Raw genomic sequence first — 17,987 nt, forward strand, 5'->3', positions numbered from 1 at the left:
CGAGATTTAAAATTGTCTCGGTGAGTGATGAGGAAGGGTGGTTAGTGCTATTTTGGAGAAGAGAGGTTAGTGTGTAGAAATTGTTTGCAACGCCTTATTACATTGATGTTATGGTGGTGAAGGGGTGAAAGGGAATGGAGACTCACCGGAACTTATGGTGAATTCCGTTGGGAGGAGAAACACTAGACATGGTAGCACATGCGCTACCTATAGTAACACTCTGGCCACCCATGGCTATTGGTGGGTGACATCGTCCCTGAAAGTATATGGAAGCTTTTTGTGGCGCTCTTAGTGATTGTGAGCTCAAGAACATTGGGTTCATAGGCGAATTGTTTCATAATTCAGCGTTTAATGCAAACAAGGAAATCTGCTTTGAATTTTCAAATTAAGTATAAGATAGAAGATGAATTCAGGGCAAAATACTACGTACGCAAAAAAAAAACAATGAACTTCTCAAGGAGGGTCATATATTCCCATTTTTTTCTAAAAACAAATTTGATTCCCGTTGATCCATGTGCCGAAAAACGCAAAATGGTACACGAAGAACGTATAATCTGTGTGAATGCTTCCAACAAGCAAGCAAATTCGGAAATACCCACGAGTATTTATTTTCTTTTGCAAAAATAAATAAATAGCCACGAGTACTGAAACGAGCGTTCCAATTCCAGCTGTTTCAGAATTTCAGATTCAATGCAAACAACTGAAAAAGGCTGCTTTGTTTTGACAGCGTTTGGCCCTGGAAGATCATGAGCAACTTTTCGATTTTTTGTTGGAAGAACATGAGTAACTGAAGTACTGAATCCAAGCAGATCAGGAGTAACTGAACCGCATCGACAAGCAAGAAAAAGGTACTACAAAGAACGTAAAATCTTTCTGGATTACTTCCAAGTTCCAACAACCAACAAGCAAGAAAGTTCAGTAATCTCCAGTGAACAAGAAAATTGCTAAAGATTGATTCGTTGATTACAACTTTGATGGAAATTACAAGACGTTCAGAATTTTCTTGATCATCAAGAAGCACAAAGCATTACACTAAGTTCAGAACCCTCTTGATTACCTAACCAGCAAGTAAGACGATTACAGAAAATCCAGCGCTCTGTTGATACCAAGATCCAATGGAGTCCTAACAACATTAACGATCAGCCAGAGCTCTTCTATTACAAGTCAAATCCCACCAGGAAAATTCCCCACGATCAGCAAAAAAGTAAGATGAAAGAACAACCAGGTCTAGGCAAGAAGACTAGAATGAATCTACATCCGGTAGGCCTGGAGCGGCATTACGTCGAACACCACCCTCGGCGCCGGCCAGAGCCTCAGCTCGGTGAGCGGGTCGCCTGCTCCGCAAGTCATGTCACCGGGCGGCGCCTCAGCAGCCGCATTGGCCCTGATATCCCCGGGCGCCAGAGGGAACAGGTCGAGGCACTTCCTCGCCGCCGCACATGTGTCAGCCTCCGGCACCTCCTCGGCCGAACCAGGGAACAGCGGCAGGCACCGCGGCGTGACCTCGGGGCCCGCGGCCTGTCGGGCGGCGGAAGGAGCCCACGGGCGCGTCTGGCCCTGCTGGGAGGGGGCGTGCTCCTGGCGCTTGCGGAGGACGGAGTTCCAGCGGTTCTTGACGGCATTATCGGTGCGGCCGGAGAGGAACTCGGCGATGGTGGACCAGCGGTTGCCGTAGGTGGCCTGGTACTTGACGATGAGCATGTCCTCCTCGATGGTGAAGGGCTTGACGGCCTCCACCCTGGGGTCGAGGTGCTGGCACCAGCGGAGGCGGCACGACTTGGAGTTGCGGCCGGGCAGGCCTCGGCAGATGGAGTCCCAGTTGTGCGGGCCGCCGCAGCGCCGCACCTGCTCCCGCAGCAGGTCGTCCTCCTCCTTGGTCCACATCTTCTTGACCCCGTGCGGCGAGCTGTCGCCGTCGCAGGCGCCGGCGTCGTTGCCCGACGTCGGCATCATCACCCCCCAAGCTTGGATGGTTTCTTGCAGGATGGAGCTGACGCGTGCGTGCGGTGGCGAGAGGCCGGAAGGGAGAAGGTGGACGCGGTGCGGGTGGTGGTGCGGAGGCCGGCGCTGCGTGCCGCCTTATATAGACGGACGGTGGTTAAACCAGGCGAAGTGGAGTTGGCACCGGATCCGAGCAGGAGTCCAAACGGCGTCGGCTGCAAGGAAAGGCAGTCCCGGCCGAGCCCGTGCAGAGGAAGCTACGACGGGAGCGGCCAGGATATGGAAAGTTTTGATCGGGAATTGATGGGCCGTGCGTCCGTTGGATCGGAAATCCATCAAATTTATGGAAACTAGCGCGTATGGGCCGAGTTTATCGCGGAGACGGGTGCCAACATGGAAATTAATTTGGATTCTGTATGTAGATTTATGTACCTCCCTCGCCCCTAAAGAAGGAAAGACTCGCTGGCCTTGTTTGGATACGGTGTTTTATCAGAGCTGGTTCCCCGTAATCTGATCTAACCGTGTAACAAAGTAAAACTACGTTTGGATGGCCCAACAGAAACGTGGATAAGCAGAATTTCTGGTGCTGCGGTCCGGGCTGGGCCATGTTGGCCGTCGACCGATGCCGGACTTGGGCTGCTCCGCCGCCACACCCGCAGCAGGACTTGGTCTGCTCCACCGCCACGCCCGCAACCTGGTAGACGACGTGGCCGACGCCGATGCAACGGCGAGTTTCTGGTGCGGTTGTAGATGGAAGAGAGCAAGTGAATTCTGTTGCGACCGTGAGTTCGACGGCGAGAAGTGAGAGGCTTGGTGCCTGGCAACGCTCTCTTCATGCTGTTATCTACAACGACCCGGCGAGCTCCTCTTCGAGGTCTATGTGTCCACATCCTCCGCCTTCACCTCTGTTTTCTTTCAAATCTTTGTTCGTTGGTCTTTGCAAACTGTTCATGCTTCTATCTGATGCACTTATGGATACAGTGAATTATGTGCCCTCTGTGTGCTTTACCTTCCAGCAATTATTGGGCGAAAATTGCCATGGTTTCCATGAAAATGCTGCCATGTCTTCCAATTTTTTGGCATGCTTCCTAATTGGTTACCATGCTAGAATTGCCATGTTCTTAGGTTTATAACAACTTGTATAGTTTTGACACTATTTGCCATGTCTCAACACAGAGTATTCCCTTTTTTACATGTGTTCACATTTTTGCCATGGCAAATTCCCCTATTTGTGTTGATTGTGACAGTAGGTCCCTCGCTCGGTCTGAGCAGAGAGCAGGAAATCGAATATAGCAATCATTGCTCGCTTATTTAGCAAGGGCAATGGTTATGTGCTCTCCACTTTTGTGTCACACTTCCATGTGCTCGGATGTGTTTTGACACACTGATGGACTAGACATTATGTTTTGTTCAAAAATATTGACTATGTACCATGTGTTCCCGGTTCATACAAAAAAAAGTACCATGTGTTCTTTTGCTTCTGAATTTACCACTCACCCTTTTTCCTTTTTCAAAGTCACCATCTGTGTCATATAACAACGTTTCTGAAATGTAAAAAAAAAAATCAAAACACTTTCTAAATGTGGGAAATGTTTTAGTACAATGCACAAGTATTTTTTCAAATAGATTTTTGCCATGGCAACTTTCATTACTACGCATAGGTATCCGAAAGTATTTTTTGCCATTGAAACATTTCTATCGCCATGCATATGTTCTCAACATGAATTTTATTTAGCGAAACCTTCCCCATGGTCAGCTTATTTTCTGTTTTGCTTTTGGTAAATAACAAACTCTAGAGGTAAATTTGTCATCCTTTTAAAAAAAGTAGAAATCCATAAATTTGCCATGTTCCGTTTTACTAAAAAATATAAAAGCTGCCATCTGTTTTTTAGAGAACAATATCCTAAATTCGCCATGACCCATGTCAATATTCTCAACTTGCCATCTGTTTTTTTTTTCATGGCAACTTTCATTACTGCGCATAGGTATCTGAAACTATTTTTTTGCCATGGCAACTTTTCTTTTGCCATGCATATGTTCTCAACATGAATTTTATTACCCAAAACTTCGCCATGGTTAGCTCTTTTTATGTTTTTGCTTTTGGTACATGGCAAACTCGAGAGATAAATTTACCAATCCTTTTTTTATTACAGATCCCTAATTTTTTCATGTTTCATTTTACTAAGAAAGTGTAAAGCTGCCATGTGCTTTTTAGAGAACAATATCCTAAATTTGCCATGGCCATGTAAATATTCTCAACTTGCCATCTATTTTTTGCCATGGCAACTTTCATTACTGCGCATAGGTATCCAAAACAATTTTTTTTGCCATGGCAACTTTTCATTTTGCTATGCATATGTTCTCAACATGATTTTTATTAGGGAAACCTTCGCCATGGTCGACTTATTTTCCAGTTTTTGCTTTTGGTACATGGCAAACTCGAGAGATAAATTTGCCACCTTTTTTTTTAATCACAAATATCTAAATTTGCCATGTTTCATTGCTAAAAAAATGTAAAGGTGCCATGTCTTTTTGAGAGAACAATATCCTAAATTTGCCACAGGCCATGGCAATATTCTCAATTTGCCATCTATTTTTTTAAGAAAATAAGATCCTAAATTTGCAATGAAAAAACATTTATAATTTTTTGAAAAGCTATCCATGTCTTTTTTAGAGAACTAAAATCCCAAAACTTGCCACGTGCTTGATGGCAAATTCCTTATCTTTTTGCCATGTGCCCCTTACAATTTCCTCAAAAAGTTTGCGTGTGTTTTTTAGAACAAATTTTCTTTACAACTTACCAATGTGGCCATTGCAAATTCCAAAACTTTTTTACCCCACATTTGCCATGATCTAAGAAGGTAATGTGCCATGTTTTTTTTTAAGAATATGACAATTTTCTTATTTTGGAGAATGCCAAGTTTCTTTGTTTTTGGATCATGGCAAATTTATTTCATGAACCATGGCAAGTTTATTTTATGGGCCATGGCAACTCTTCTTGTTGCACCATGATTGTGGCAAATTTATTTCGAAAACATAAACATCACAAACTTGCCATGGCAAACATTAATATGTGCAAAAACATGGAAACTTCTTTTAGTTAAGTTTGTTCAAAAACATGGCAAACTTCTTTTAATTAACATGTTCACAAACACGCAAACTTACCATGGCAAGTAGAGATGTTCAGAAACATGGCAACATTGTAGATGTTTAAAAACATTGCAATTTAAGATGTCAAAAACATTTGCAAAGTTGCCATGGCAAACTTAAGATGTGCAAAAACATGGCAAACTTCTTTTTTAATTAAGTTTGTACAAAAACATGGCAAACATGCAAACTTCTTTAACTAAGATGTTCAAAAAACATGGCAAACTTGCGATGGCAACTAAAGATGTTCAAAAGCATGACAACCTAAGATGTTCAAAAACATGCCAAACTTGCCATGGCAACTAAAATCAGTATTATTTATAGATGTGTTTTTTTTTCATGGCAACTAAATGCACTTTTTCCCTGGTTCGTTGTGTCTTTTTGACATGTCCATCCGAAGAATGTTTGTCATGGCCATTACAAACTAGTTTGAGAATACGACAAGTTTGTTCTTTCAAATTTGTTTTTGCCATGGCAAAAAGTTTTGATCCTTTGAAGTTTGTTTTGCCATGGGGATTACATGTATGATATCATTACAACTTAAGATGTTCTCTCCATTTCCCCCCTAATTTTTCTATGTGTCTAGAGAGAACTTTTTTCACCATCACTTCATGGCAACTTCTTCATCTTTTTGTAAACTTCATAGTGATGGCAACTTTTCGTACTGTAGAGATGCAGATCGCAATGACTTTCTTGTCCTTCTTTTTTGCGCCATTTTGAAAACATAAACTTGAATATGGAAATTTTTTCCATAGAATGGCAAAAGATCATGGCAATCTTGTCATGCAAAAAAACCCAGTGTTTATTAGTCACATAAAAACTGGGCTTTTACTAGTGATTTAATCTGGGCTTTATTTTTCATTTTCTTTTTCACAGGAAAAAGGCCTGTACGACCTGGTGGGTGGGGCGTTTGGGCTGGGGGTTTTTCCTCCCGAACGAGTGGGTTCGGTCGATCTCCCTCTCATAGCGAACGAGTCGTTCGGTCTGGGGGTCTCCCAGACCGAACGTCAGCGCCATATCGGGGTCCAGAAGGAAAGACTCGCTGTCTCTTAGAGCTATCTTAGCACACGGAAATCGTAGGTAGGTAGGATAGGACCACACGGCCTAAGAAATATCCACGCAGCCGTGAGTATTCAAAACAAATAGGTGTCACTTATAATTCGAGCGGTCTAATTAGCATGCACACTCGATTAAGCTACAATTTGCATTCTGGTATGAAACTCATATTTGGTGGAGTTAAGGCCTGTTCGGAGTCCTTCCCCTCCACAACTCCGCTCCTGGAGCTGGTGGAGCAGCATCTACAAATCGCAGAGCGGGAAAAGAGGTGCTCCATAGATCCTGAGATTTCACGGAGCGGGAGGATTACCGAACAGCTCCTTACTGTTTGGATTGTTATTTAGTTATGTACTGTTAAGTGGCGGGCGTTTCGCTGGAAGGGAGGCCTCAGCGAACGGCACAGCTGTTTGATCGTAATCAAACGATGGCAATTTTTGTGAAAAATTGCCTTAAAAAACTGAAAATTGCCAACGCCTTCAACCAAAGTTGCCCCCCCCCCTATCTCCCCCCCCCCCCACGTTCCCCAATTATTTGCGTCCAGTTATGTAATATAATTCTTCAAGTCCACAATTAGAGCAGCCTTTTACACGCAAAAAATATACAGAAACGGATAAAAAGAATAGAAAAAATTCGACTTGGGCCATCGGATTGGAGATACACAGTCCACATTTAGTTATAGGTTCTGAAATTTGTTGGTGTAAGTTTTGAAATTTGTTAGTGTTTGAAACTTGGACTAACTTGTGTATGGCCCATCCATCTCTGTTCTAACGATCTAGGCTAGTTTTTTCTTTTCTTTGACCACAAGGTATCACAATTCACATCCCAGAATTTTCAAATTAGGTAAACATATAGAAAGCATACGCACACCATGATTTCAATGCATTTTGGTTGTATTGGAACTAATTTGTCTATTTAATAAAACCTTAATTCAGTTTGGGATGTATTTAATAGTCATATTAAGTCCATTTTCATAAAATGAATTATCAAATTTTCATTAGGGCTGGAAATATTTTTCTATGATTAATATGAGCTCGGCTGTTTATTTGGTTTTTGCTGAGTTCAAATGATTTGAAATGAAATAAATTTGGGCCAATTCAAATTCAGTTCAAATCCTAGATTAAAAAGAAAAGGAGGAAAAAGAACAAAAGTAAAGCAGAAAAACAAAGTCCGAGCCCAACCCCCTACGCGTGTTTAAAAAGAATGAATCGGTATTCCCGATCTAATCCTACAGTTGGCAACACCCGATCCAACGACCACTGCAGCTCTCTCTCTCACACACGCACGCGCGCACGCGCGCGCGCACACAGAGCGGACCAACCCATCAGCATCACCCCCACCTCGTGCACGAACGGCATGACGGCAATTGTCGACGTCCCACGTCGCACACAGAGCTCCCTGCGCCTCTCGAGCCCACATATAAACTCCCCTCACCCCCCTCTTCCATTCCCTAGCTTGCGTGCACCTACACGCTGCCAGGCTGCTCGAAATCATCCGAGAGCTGCCGCCTCTGGACACAACTATGGCAAGCCAGTCTAGCGAGTACTGTTGAGCCTGAAGCCCAATTACCTTTCCACTTCACCCACGTGCACCCGCCCACCCATTTGACACCGGTTATTCAAGACAAGCCAGGAACGTGAGCCCGTCAACACCCGAGCGCTGACGCCGCTGCGTCGACCATCCGATGAGGTAAATGTTGGAAATATGCCTTAGAGCTAATAATAAAATAGTTATTATCATATTTCCTGTTCATGATAAATGTTTATTATTCATACTAAAATTGTATTGACCGGAAACTTAAATACATATGTGAATACATAAACTCCATTGTGTCCCTAGTAGGCCTCTACTAGTAGGCCTCTACTGGAGTAGCTCGTTGATCAAATATGGTAAGGTTTCCTAACCATGGACATTGGTTGTGATTTGATAACGGGATCACATGATTAGGTGAATGATGTGATGGACAGACCCAGCCGTAAGCTTAGCATCAGATCCTTTAGTTATTTGCTAAAACTTTCTTCATGTCAAGTACCAGCTCCTTAGACCATGAGATCATGCCACTCTTGGATACTAGATGAATACTTTGTGTGCTATCAAATGTCATAAAGGTTTTCTATAATTGTTCACAATCTGGTTTCATTCGGTTGTGGCTGATATAGAACTTTGTGTCCATAGGCTGGTTTTCAACCACAATAAGTAAATAGGGTCACGATTCTACCCGTGGATGCAAGAGGAAAAAAACTTCGACACCCCTAAGAATTTGGATGTAATTTCCTTTTTCTTTTTCTGTAATGGGTTATTTGTAAGGACTTGTGATACTTACAATAAGTTAATATATCACATTAGGCCTTTCCATAAAAATAAGAGTAAATAGGCACATGATTCCAGGTCAGCTTTATTAACTAGCCTTAAGACAAAGAATATTTTGTTTAGTTGTGAGTCTACCAAATTTTTTTGGTCACCAAAAGTAGTGCATAATGAGCAATTAAATTTCATGGCTATAAGCCCAAACCCCAATTTGGAGACCAAAACTAGACTCGTAATAATAGTTTAAAGAGTTTTCTTCATGTAGGGTGCGGTATGTCCCGCCTCTTACGAGACACTAGCTGGCCTCGCCAATCGCCATAGGGAACCGGTAATGGGCCGGCCCAGTAACCACATGTGACGTTATGCTGATGTTGTGATGATGTCACACATGTTTTTTTTTGTTTTTCCATTCCTTTTCTTCTACACTTTTTATTTTTTATTTTGTTTCACATTTTATATTTCAAAACATCATAAATATATTACTAAAAAATCTTTGTATTTTTTCTAAAAGTTAATCTTGCATTTGGAAAAAGTTAAATGTGTATAAAAATATTTTTGATATATAATAGAAATGTTAACCATGTGTACGAAAAGTGCTTATGATTTTTAAAAAATGTTGCATGTTTGACAAAATATGTGCGTTCCATTTAGAAAAAAATTATACACCGTAAAAAATGTTCATGTAATTAAAAAAATTCATACATTCAAAAAATGTAATTTATATTTAAAAACTCTTCACGAGTTTAAAAATGTGTTGGTGACATTTTCAAATTGCACAAAAGTAAAAAAAATGTTTTCATACTTCAGAAAAAATGTTCCTTATCATTTAAAAAAATTGCAAGGTGCATTTGAAAAAGGCTTAACACATTTGAAAAATATGTCAAACACAAGTATTTAAGAAAATGTGAAATCATGTTGAAAAGTGTTAAAATTATATAAAATATTTTATATGTTTATGGAAAAAGTAGAATGGATAAACAAAAGTAAGCATGAAAACATGTATTCTGCAAAAATGTAATTATGTATATGATAAAATGTTTAATTAATTAGTACAACAAAAAATGTTATTCGATATACGAAAAATGTACAACGCTTATGAAAATATAGACAACAAACCGAAACAAAATCAATGTGCAAGTTAGTGTATAAAACTTAAGTTGAAAAGCCAACAGAACCTGGTCCAGCCACAATTGCGCCGCGGCAGGGTGGGCAGAATCCTCCAGATGGGTACCTAAGGACCAAGTTGGTTGATTCATTTTTTTCTAATAAATTTATTGAGAGGATACAAACACAATGAGCACATACATTACCCCCTGTGTAATTAGAATCCAACACCAACGCACATACATAAAAAATAACACCGGCAAATGGCGAAATGATGAAGAAGCTGCATGTAACGGTCTTGTTAATCCTCGGTTGTGGAAAACAAGAGACATAAAAAATAAATATGAAGCTTAAAATAAATAAATTTGCAGAACCATTTTAACAGAAAATAACCATCACTGCATTTTTTTTTAGTTGCAGAACCATTTAACAGAAAATAGTACCATCACTGCAGCGCGAGTGCGCAAGTCATAAAAGCCACAGCAAAATTTTGGTTACAAACTCGGCCTAAATCAGCCTATAATAATAGTTTTACTTGACTCACATAATAATAGTACTATAAGATGGGTAGCTTGATGATTTGGGTTTTGGAGACTGTTGATTGTGACTAGCAGACGCCGTTGGTCTTCTTGGCAAGCACAAACTTCTTCCACGCCTCCGTGACCGACTTCTGCGTCTCGAGCTCCGTCTTCTTGACGTGGCCGTTGGCGACGACGACGGTCTTGGGCAGCGTGGCCGGCAGCAGGGCGGGGGGCGCGAGCTTGGAGGGGAGCGCGTCGAGCTGGGCCATGACGGTGTCGATGTCGAGGACGAGGCGCTCGGCGAGGGTGCGGCTGAACTCCTCCCGGATGACGACGCGGAGCACCGTGACGTGCTGCGCGTCGGCGGGCATGGTGTAGGCCGGCACGATCCAGCCGAAGCGGCGCAGCATGTCGGAGATCTCGAACTCGTCGTGCCGGCTGTGGTCCTTGAGCGAGAAGGCCACCAGCGGCACGCCCTCGTCCTTGGACACGATGTTGAAGCGCCCCGTCTTCTCCAGGCCCTCCTTCACCACCATGGCGTTCTCCTGGCAGTTCTCCATGATGTTCCTGTACCCCTGCGTTATTGTATGGATGTAGATCGTGTCAGCTCCTTTACCAAATGAATCCTCCTGTCCTGATCGATGCGGTAAAGAAGTTACCTCCAAGCCATGGCGGATGAGCTGGTAGTACTGGGCGATGACCTGGCTGGAGCCCTTGGAGAAGTTGAGAGTGAAGGTGGGCTGGTCGGAGCCGAGGTAGTTGATGTGGAAGATGAGCTCGTCGGGGAGGTCCTCCTTGGTGCGCCAGACGCACCAGCCGATGCCGGGGTAGACGAGGCCGTACTTGTGGCCGCTCACGTTGATGCTCTTCACCCACGGCAGCCGGAAGTCCCACTCCAGCTCCGGGTACAGGAACGGCGCGATGAAGCCGCCGCTCGCCGCGTCCACGTGGATCGGCGTCTCCCACCTGCAAAAACTACACTCAGCACACGAGCGACGACTCTGTTTCTTGTTCCAGCGGCTGCTCTGCTCTGCTCTTGTACGTAGTATTGCTTACCCTGTCTGCTTGTTCTTCTCCTCCAGCAGGTCGTTGATGCGCTTGACGTCCTCGAACTCGCCGTTGAGCGTGGAGCCGAGGATGGCGGCGACGCAGATGGTGTTCTCGTCCACCATCTCCACCGCCTGCTCCGGGTCCATGACGTAGTACCCCTCCCGCAGCTTCACCTCCTTGAGCTCCACCTCAAAGTACCGAGCGAACTTCTCCCAGCACACCTACATCAGTTTAAATGTTTCAATTCTTAGCTCTCAGTTCTATGGATCGCGAGGCAGAGGGTTGTTTTTCTCTATATAAGTAATAACCTGGACGTTGGCGCCGGTGATGATGTTGGGCTTGTCGAAGGGCTTGCCCTCGGCCTTGCGCTTGTTCTGCCACCTCCGCTTGAAGGCCAGCCCGGCCAGCATGATGGCCTCCGACGACCCCACCGTGCCCACGCCCACCGCCGTCTCCGACTCGCCCAGCGGCGCGTGGAAGAGATGCGCGATCATGTTCACGCACCGGTTCTGCAATGCAATGCCGCGCAAGGACAATAAGAACAATTCTCTGGACGCGCGTCGGCGGCGAGGAAACAAGAGCTCGAAGCAGAGAGACTTAACGCACCTGGAACTCGGTGGTGACCGGGTACTCGTCCATGTCGACGTAGTTCTTGTTGATGGAGGCCATGATGAGCTTGTCGCACTCGGGCTCCATCCACGTGGTGACGAACGACGCCAGGTTCAGCCGCGGGTTGCCGTCCAGCATCAGCTCGTCGTTGATGATCTGGTACGCCGCCTCCTTGGGGATCGAGTTCTCCGGCATGCGATACCTGCACGCCCCAATCAAGCCGGTCAATTACTCCTCGAAGAACATGCCGTTAGGCCGGCGATGAACAAGAACAACAAGCAGGCAGACGCATACCTCGGGAGGGACGAGCGGACATAGCGGGAGGCGAAGGTGGAGTGCACCGACACGTCGGTGTCGGAGGCGGCCCTGGAGAGCACCATGGCTGCTTCAACTCGCTCTTGGCTCTAGCTAAGCTGTTGAATATCAGGCGCAATACGATGCGATGACTCGACTCTGTTGTTGTGTGCTATGGCGGAGGCGGCACCCCGGGTATATATACGCGGGCGAGGGGCGCAAACATGGAAGTTCTTGGGCAGGGGGGCAAGACGAAGGCCGTGCGGTGGTGCGTTTACCATTGCCGCGCGTTCCCAAAAGGGAAGGTCAAAGGAGCAAGGAGAGGGTCATCCTCGCCCTCGGGCCTGGTCCATGTGTGCTGCTACTATTCGTCCTGCGCCGCGAAATAGGCAAGAGCAGCACCAGCAGAACGTCACCTGCCTTAACTTTGTGGTTAGACCTGACCAAGGCTGCAAACTCGTGTCAAACAACAGATCTTTTGGGCTGAAAAATTGTCAAACAATACTTCAATTCCCTGCTTACGTATCGGAGGTATATGCTTGTACTGTCCGTACACCAATCGCGGGCAGAGTCGGCCTTCCACTAAACGAAAACCATGGGCAAAACAAGGTGCACATCGATCATGTCTAAAACATAACCTACGCGACGCTTTCTCGTGCATTTGGGCCATTTCCACACTTGTTTCTTTTTGATTGAGGCGCATTACTGTCCAACCGAGATTGCTAGTGTTCAACACAATGGGTTGGGGGATCTCGCAACAAAAAAGAAGACATGGTTAAAGCCGAAAATGCCATGTATATTACACCAATTAACAATCGAGGATGCTACTACTCAATATTACATTTATTAAACCAAATTAACCATGCATTCACTGGGCTGCCCTGTCCAACCCAGAATGCCACCTTAACACAAGGGGGTGTGGGATGCCCCCCTCTCCAAGACTGGATATTACATTTGTTGAATCAATTATTAAGAATGAAACGATATGTTATGATCGGACTTTTGTTCCAAGGAAATGGTTCTACTGGCACTGAGAACTACGCACAATTCCGATGACATCATGTCTTTTCCTTTTTCTTGAGTATACTCGTGTAGAGTCACATTGTAAGTAGATCATCAAATTGAATTTCTACTGACATGTTGCTTCAATTTAAGTAACCGATTGATTTTTTTTAAGCACTCGGGATAGCTACGAACTCTAGCCCTGCTCGATTCGATCAATTCGATGGAAGCGTAGTTCTTGCAAGTGTTTGAGATAGTACAGGGGATGCAAGAGGAATGGCGAACGAAAAAAGATGATCTGGGAAATAGACCCAACCACCAGTGATCTGAGATGCCCGACCTCACCTGCTTCTCACCTACCTGTCGCTCCTACATGGGCTCTTGCAGAAATTTGGTGGTATGTAGGTAAGGAGTTAAGCTGATTACTTCCTGGCGGATTGACAACCAGCCACCATGGCATAGATCGCCCATCTCAGGAGCGAAGGACCTTTGTCTTGGTCCGGGGCAGGGCATTTGCCCCCCACCCCTCAAGACTATATGTATTGTTTTTGTTATACCAATTATCAATCGAATGTTGTTTTGTGCACAAAATTTGTTCCAACAAAAATGATTCTACTAGCACTAAGAACTGGACATAGTTATGATCATGTGGTGTCTTTTCTTTGTCTTGCACCCGCATGTGAAAATGCGGTTGAAATAGACAACCATCTGCTTCAATTGTGCGGAATATATTGCTTCAATTTGAATTATTATCGATCGTTATTTGTGATTGTAGGATCTGGTTTGATATGGTGCAACTCCCGAGTCAATGCTCAAGGCTAGCCTAGGCTTTTTCATCCTAATTGTGGATGAAGAACTCGTCGAGCATCTACTTGCTACTAAAACTCTCAATGCGCGATTATGGCCGATTGAGCTCTAGGAATCACTGGGGCTGGACTCTTTGGTAATAAGCGATTTGGTCGATCCATGAGACCATTAAGGCTATTACCTATAGAGAAGCACTAGCTTTGGTAAGTGATCTTTACGAATGGAATCAGAAAGTAGTGACCAATTGTGCAGCATGGATCAAGCATCCGAGAGAGCAATATAAGGGGGCAAGCGGTATGATTACTGAGGATATATGATAAATTCTGAAAGTTTTTGACGAAGTGTAGTTTGCTCATGCAAGACTTGAGACTAAAGCCGATGCTCACAGCTTAGCTAGGTGTGCTACCACAATTGATATTGGGTGTCATGAATGGCTTCTGGCCACGGCGACTATTGCATGTATTCATGGCACTTGCTTGGCTGGAGTTTTGTTCGATCGTGGTAGCACATACATATAACTCCCTCCATTTCACAATGTAGCACATACATATTATTATTTTCAAAAGTCAAGCTTACATAACTTCGACCAAATTTAGAGACGGAATTATCTATATGTAAAATAAATACCATACATATATAGTACGAAAATATATCTCACGTGGCATTTCTAAATATAGATGTTTTTTTTCTCTATATAAGCCTGTTCAAACTTTGCAAAGTTAGGCTTTTGAAAAGAAATGTACTATATGCACTGTATATGAACGGCTATCCCCTCAAGCTAAGGAATGTGCGCGGCTTTTGGGGATCGTACTGACGGGACGGGATGCCCTGAAACCGAGCAGCAATTACCGTGGAACGCCTGCGGACCGAACCGAAACCACCACCACCTCGCCGTGCCGCTGGGGTGGTGGCGTCCGAGTCACGTCGCACGCGCGCGCGGCGTGGGTGCAGTGACCGCGTCCAGCACCGACCGACGTCCCCTGCCAGCCGCGGGTTTTCCTTTTTCCGGACCGGACCAGGCGAAACCGCCGTCACCAGTCGCGCCTCCCCGCAGGCGGGCGGGCGGACGCGGCGGCGGCATCCCGCGCGCGCGCCTTGCCGTCCAAGAGAAGAGAAGTGGATTCCCTTTCCCGTCCCGCGTGCCCACCGACTCCTGCCCTTCCTTCCTAGCTCCCGCCCCCGCGCGTATGTACGCAAGTTTTGGAAGGGCTCGACGTACGGACTACGTACATACATGCTGTATGACCTCCATACATTATGGAGCAAAGGCATTAGTAGAAAATTCCTCGCTCTTCCAATTGCGTGCTGAACTGATGCCACTAGGCACGTATGTACGTACGTGGTCTGCTCAAATCAGAATCGAGAATTCCCTGCCGCGCAATCAAAACCGGCGACATCGCCCGCGGGAAACTTGGGTGGTTCCGTGTGAAGCCACCGAAAGGGGCGTCGAATCGTGCAGCCCCCGATATTGTCGCTGGAGTCATCAGAGGTAAAGAAGGGACGCGGCTGCTGGTAGACGGAGGCTGGCCGAATAGAATCACCCCGGGGAGGTGCCACCGGTTTTCCGGTTCGGCTACAAGTGGAAGAAACATTCCACACGACGACTGCGCGGCGCGTGACGCGCGTCTGCATGCCTGCCGTCCCCAGCTGGGACCTGGGATCACGTTGAATTACTGGCGTGCATCGTTCGCTTCTTGCCAACAAGCAAGGAATACGATGACTTTTTTACGCACCGTCGTTTGGCTTGAACCGACCGTGTCGCTTCAACCTTTCTAGACTAGCATCTCATGGTCGTGCCCTTTTTGGGTTGAAAAATATAATCTTCTTTCTTGATAGAGATGCTACAATCCTGCAGGTCATTTTTTTTTGAGCCCAACAATCCTACAGGTCATTTCTCTCTAGCATGCTCGAGTAACAAATTAATAGCCCAATTACCATTTTGGTGGCACAGTTGTCTTTCGGAGATTCAACTCAAAATGGAAAATGTCTTTCAGAGATTTGAGTTCTGTGAAACCTGCGATCCATGGTTTTATGTTATTTATGAAATCCGCGATCCCTGATTTAAGTTTGCTCTTTTGTTCAGCACACTGTCACTGCACAGCCACGGCCTCCCATACCGGGGGCTGCTCAGCTGATCTCTTGCCGGTCATCGTACCGCGCGCAGACGAGGATCGAAAGGACAACGTGAGACTCATTCCAAAGCAGACGCACAAAACCAAAGCACGCTCATGGTGGCGACGCCACAGTTCCTCATAGGCTCGTACTAGGTCGTAGCTACTAGAGGCAGGGAGGCTCATTGCAGAGCGGGCGGTGGCGCAACAGACACGCCGATGCGTGCGCGCGCGCGCGTCGGCAATCTGCGAATGCCGGGGGCCGGTTTTCCGCTAACCGCTACCAGCAATCTGCGCGAGACGCGACTCTGGTCAGCGCACTGGATTGTACTACCCTCACACTGTAGGAATTGGCTATATTATATTAAATCTGCACGGGGTTAAGTATATTATAATGACATTTAGCTACATTAGTAATATGAAAACAATGATGAAAAATGCCACATTTGATGGTTGACGATATGAAAATTCACCCACACATTTAGGACAACTCCAACTCCGGCATCAAACCACCCTAAACATGTGGACCGTGGTGTTCGTATTTTCTTTGTCATCCAGCGACATGCCTAAAATGTCTGCGGACGCGTCCGACATTCAAAATCCGACAAACCAGTTGCAAAGCTGGGGAGGTTTGCAGGCGTCCAGACCACCGCCGCATAGGCCTCTCACATACCCGGCCTACCCAAAAACCCCACCAGGACCCACGTTTTCCGCACTCTGTCTCTCCTCCCTTCTCTGTATCCGCTCCCTTTCAGTCCGCCACCTCCGTTGTGACACCCCGGCTGCCCGCCCAGGCCTTGATGGACCTCCACCGCTAGACTAGGGCAACATGCTCGCTCTGCCAATGCCGTCAATCCAACCTTGATTCAGTTGCAGTCCGGGTAACCCCTGCCCTTGCAGATGTCGTCTATGATGTAGCCATGGCCGACAACTTTTCAACCAAATGCCATAGCCATTTGTTTAAAATGTTTTCCTTACTTTGAAGCAAACATGGATTCAGACACGAGGTACTTCTACGAGAACTTCATGGTTCTGTCCTTGTCAGATCAAGACAAATATCTATATCTATACCTAATAACAATAAAGAGGATATTGCTTCTTGCGGTACGTCACGAAAATTGCTCCAAAAGTTATAAAATATTACCCGCCAATGCCATCTATAAGTGATAAAAAATGTTTCACACATGGGAATCCACCGCCTGGGCCGGTCCATGTCCGTACGGCCTGTTTTGTAAATTTCGTTTTTTTATTTATATTTTTTTCTAGTTTAAATAATTTGGGACATCCAAAAAAGTTCCAAATTAAAAAAGTAGAATTTTTAAATATTATTTTAATAAATATTAAATTTTTTGTGGATTCAAAAAATGTGCGCGATTTTATAAAAAATGTGTGCTTATTCAAGAATTGTTCGAAATTTTAAAAACGAATGTTCAGGAAATAAAAAATGTTCATGATTTTTTTTCAAAAATTATGTATTAAAAATGTTAATGAAATTGATTTTTTTGCCAATTCAAGAAATGTTCATGAATGGAAAAATATCATTAAAATTCAAAAACTGTTCGTGACTTATAAAATTGTTCTTTCATAAAATGTTAGCTAATTCAAAAAATGATCATGCATTTCGAAAAAAATTTGTTAAATCAAAAAAATGTTCGTGAATTTAAAAAATTGTTCACCAATTTCCAAAACAATGTTTGTCCATTCTAGAAATGTTCATCGATTCAAGATTTTTTTTAGAAAATTCACAATTTAGAAAAATGTTTGCAAATAATATAAAATGTTCATGAATTAAAAAATGATTTTAGAAAATGTTCAAAAAATTGTAAAAGTGTTCATGAGTTTGAAAAAAAAATCTTGATTTCAAATATGTTCACGAGTTTTAAAAAATGTGCATGATTTCACGAAATTGAGAGTGATAGTGTATCTCGGTGATGCAGCAAAATGTGTTCATGGTCATTGAAGATTATGATATTTTCTCTCTCGTTGCAACGCACGGACCCTTTTGCTAGTAAGGATGAAATGGTGATGACGAAGACAGTTC

General features: G+C 44.5%; 2 protein-coding genes across 2 annotated transcripts; both read right to left on the reverse strand.

Moving 5' to 3' along the window:
* Positions 1-815: 815 nt before the first annotated feature.
* On the reverse strand, positions 816-2,213 carry LOC109740647 (uncharacterized). The gene has a single exon (XM_020299703.4). The coding sequence runs from the start codon at positions 1,951-1,953 to the stop codon at positions 1,252-1,254; it is 702 nt and encodes a 233-aa protein (XP_020155292.1). The 5' UTR covers positions 1,954-2,213; the 3' UTR covers positions 816-1,251.
* Positions 2,214-9,892: 7,679 nt separating this feature from the next.
* On the reverse strand, positions 9,893-12,321 carry LOC109733272 (glutamate decarboxylase 1). Its single transcript, XM_020292464.3, has 6 exons — positions 12,027-12,321; positions 11,730-11,934; positions 11,432-11,632; positions 11,130-11,344; positions 10,733-11,039; positions 9,893-10,648 (listed from the first exon to the last, which is right to left on the reverse strand). Exons 1-6 carry the CDS (start codon positions 12,110-12,112, stop codon positions 10,160-10,162), a joined length of 1,503 nt encoding a protein of 500 aa, XP_020148053.1. The 5' UTR covers positions 12,113-12,321; the 3' UTR covers positions 9,893-10,159.
* Positions 12,322-17,987: the final 5,666 nt, after the last annotated feature.

Source organism: Aegilops tauschii, chromosome 4 (genome assembly GCF_002575655.3).
Source record: "Aegilops tauschii subsp. strangulata cultivar AL8/78 chromosome 4, Aet v6.0, whole genome shotgun sequence".
Classification (NCBI taxonomy): Eukaryota; Viridiplantae; Streptophyta; class Magnoliopsida; order Poales; family Poaceae; genus Aegilops; species Aegilops tauschii.

Excerpts from the sequence above, each read along its gene's own strand:
- LOC109733272 (XM_020292464.3), bottom strand. The coding sequence starts at position 12,112 with ATGGTGCTCTCCAGGGCCGCCTCCGACACCGACGTGTCGGTGCACTCC. Across the intron at positions 11,633-11,729 it reads CGGTCACCACCGAGTTCCAG|AACCGGTGCGTGAACATGAT; the intron begins GTGCGTTAAGTC and ends ATTGCATTGCAG. Across the intron at positions 11,040-11,129 it reads GAGAAGAACAAGCAGACAGG|GTGGGAGACGCCGATCCACG; the intron begins GTAAGCAATACT and ends TAGTTTTTGCAG.
- LOC109740647 (XM_020299703.4), bottom strand. The coding sequence starts at position 1,953 with ATGATGCCGACGTCGGGCAACGACGCCGGCGCCTGCGACGGCGACAGC.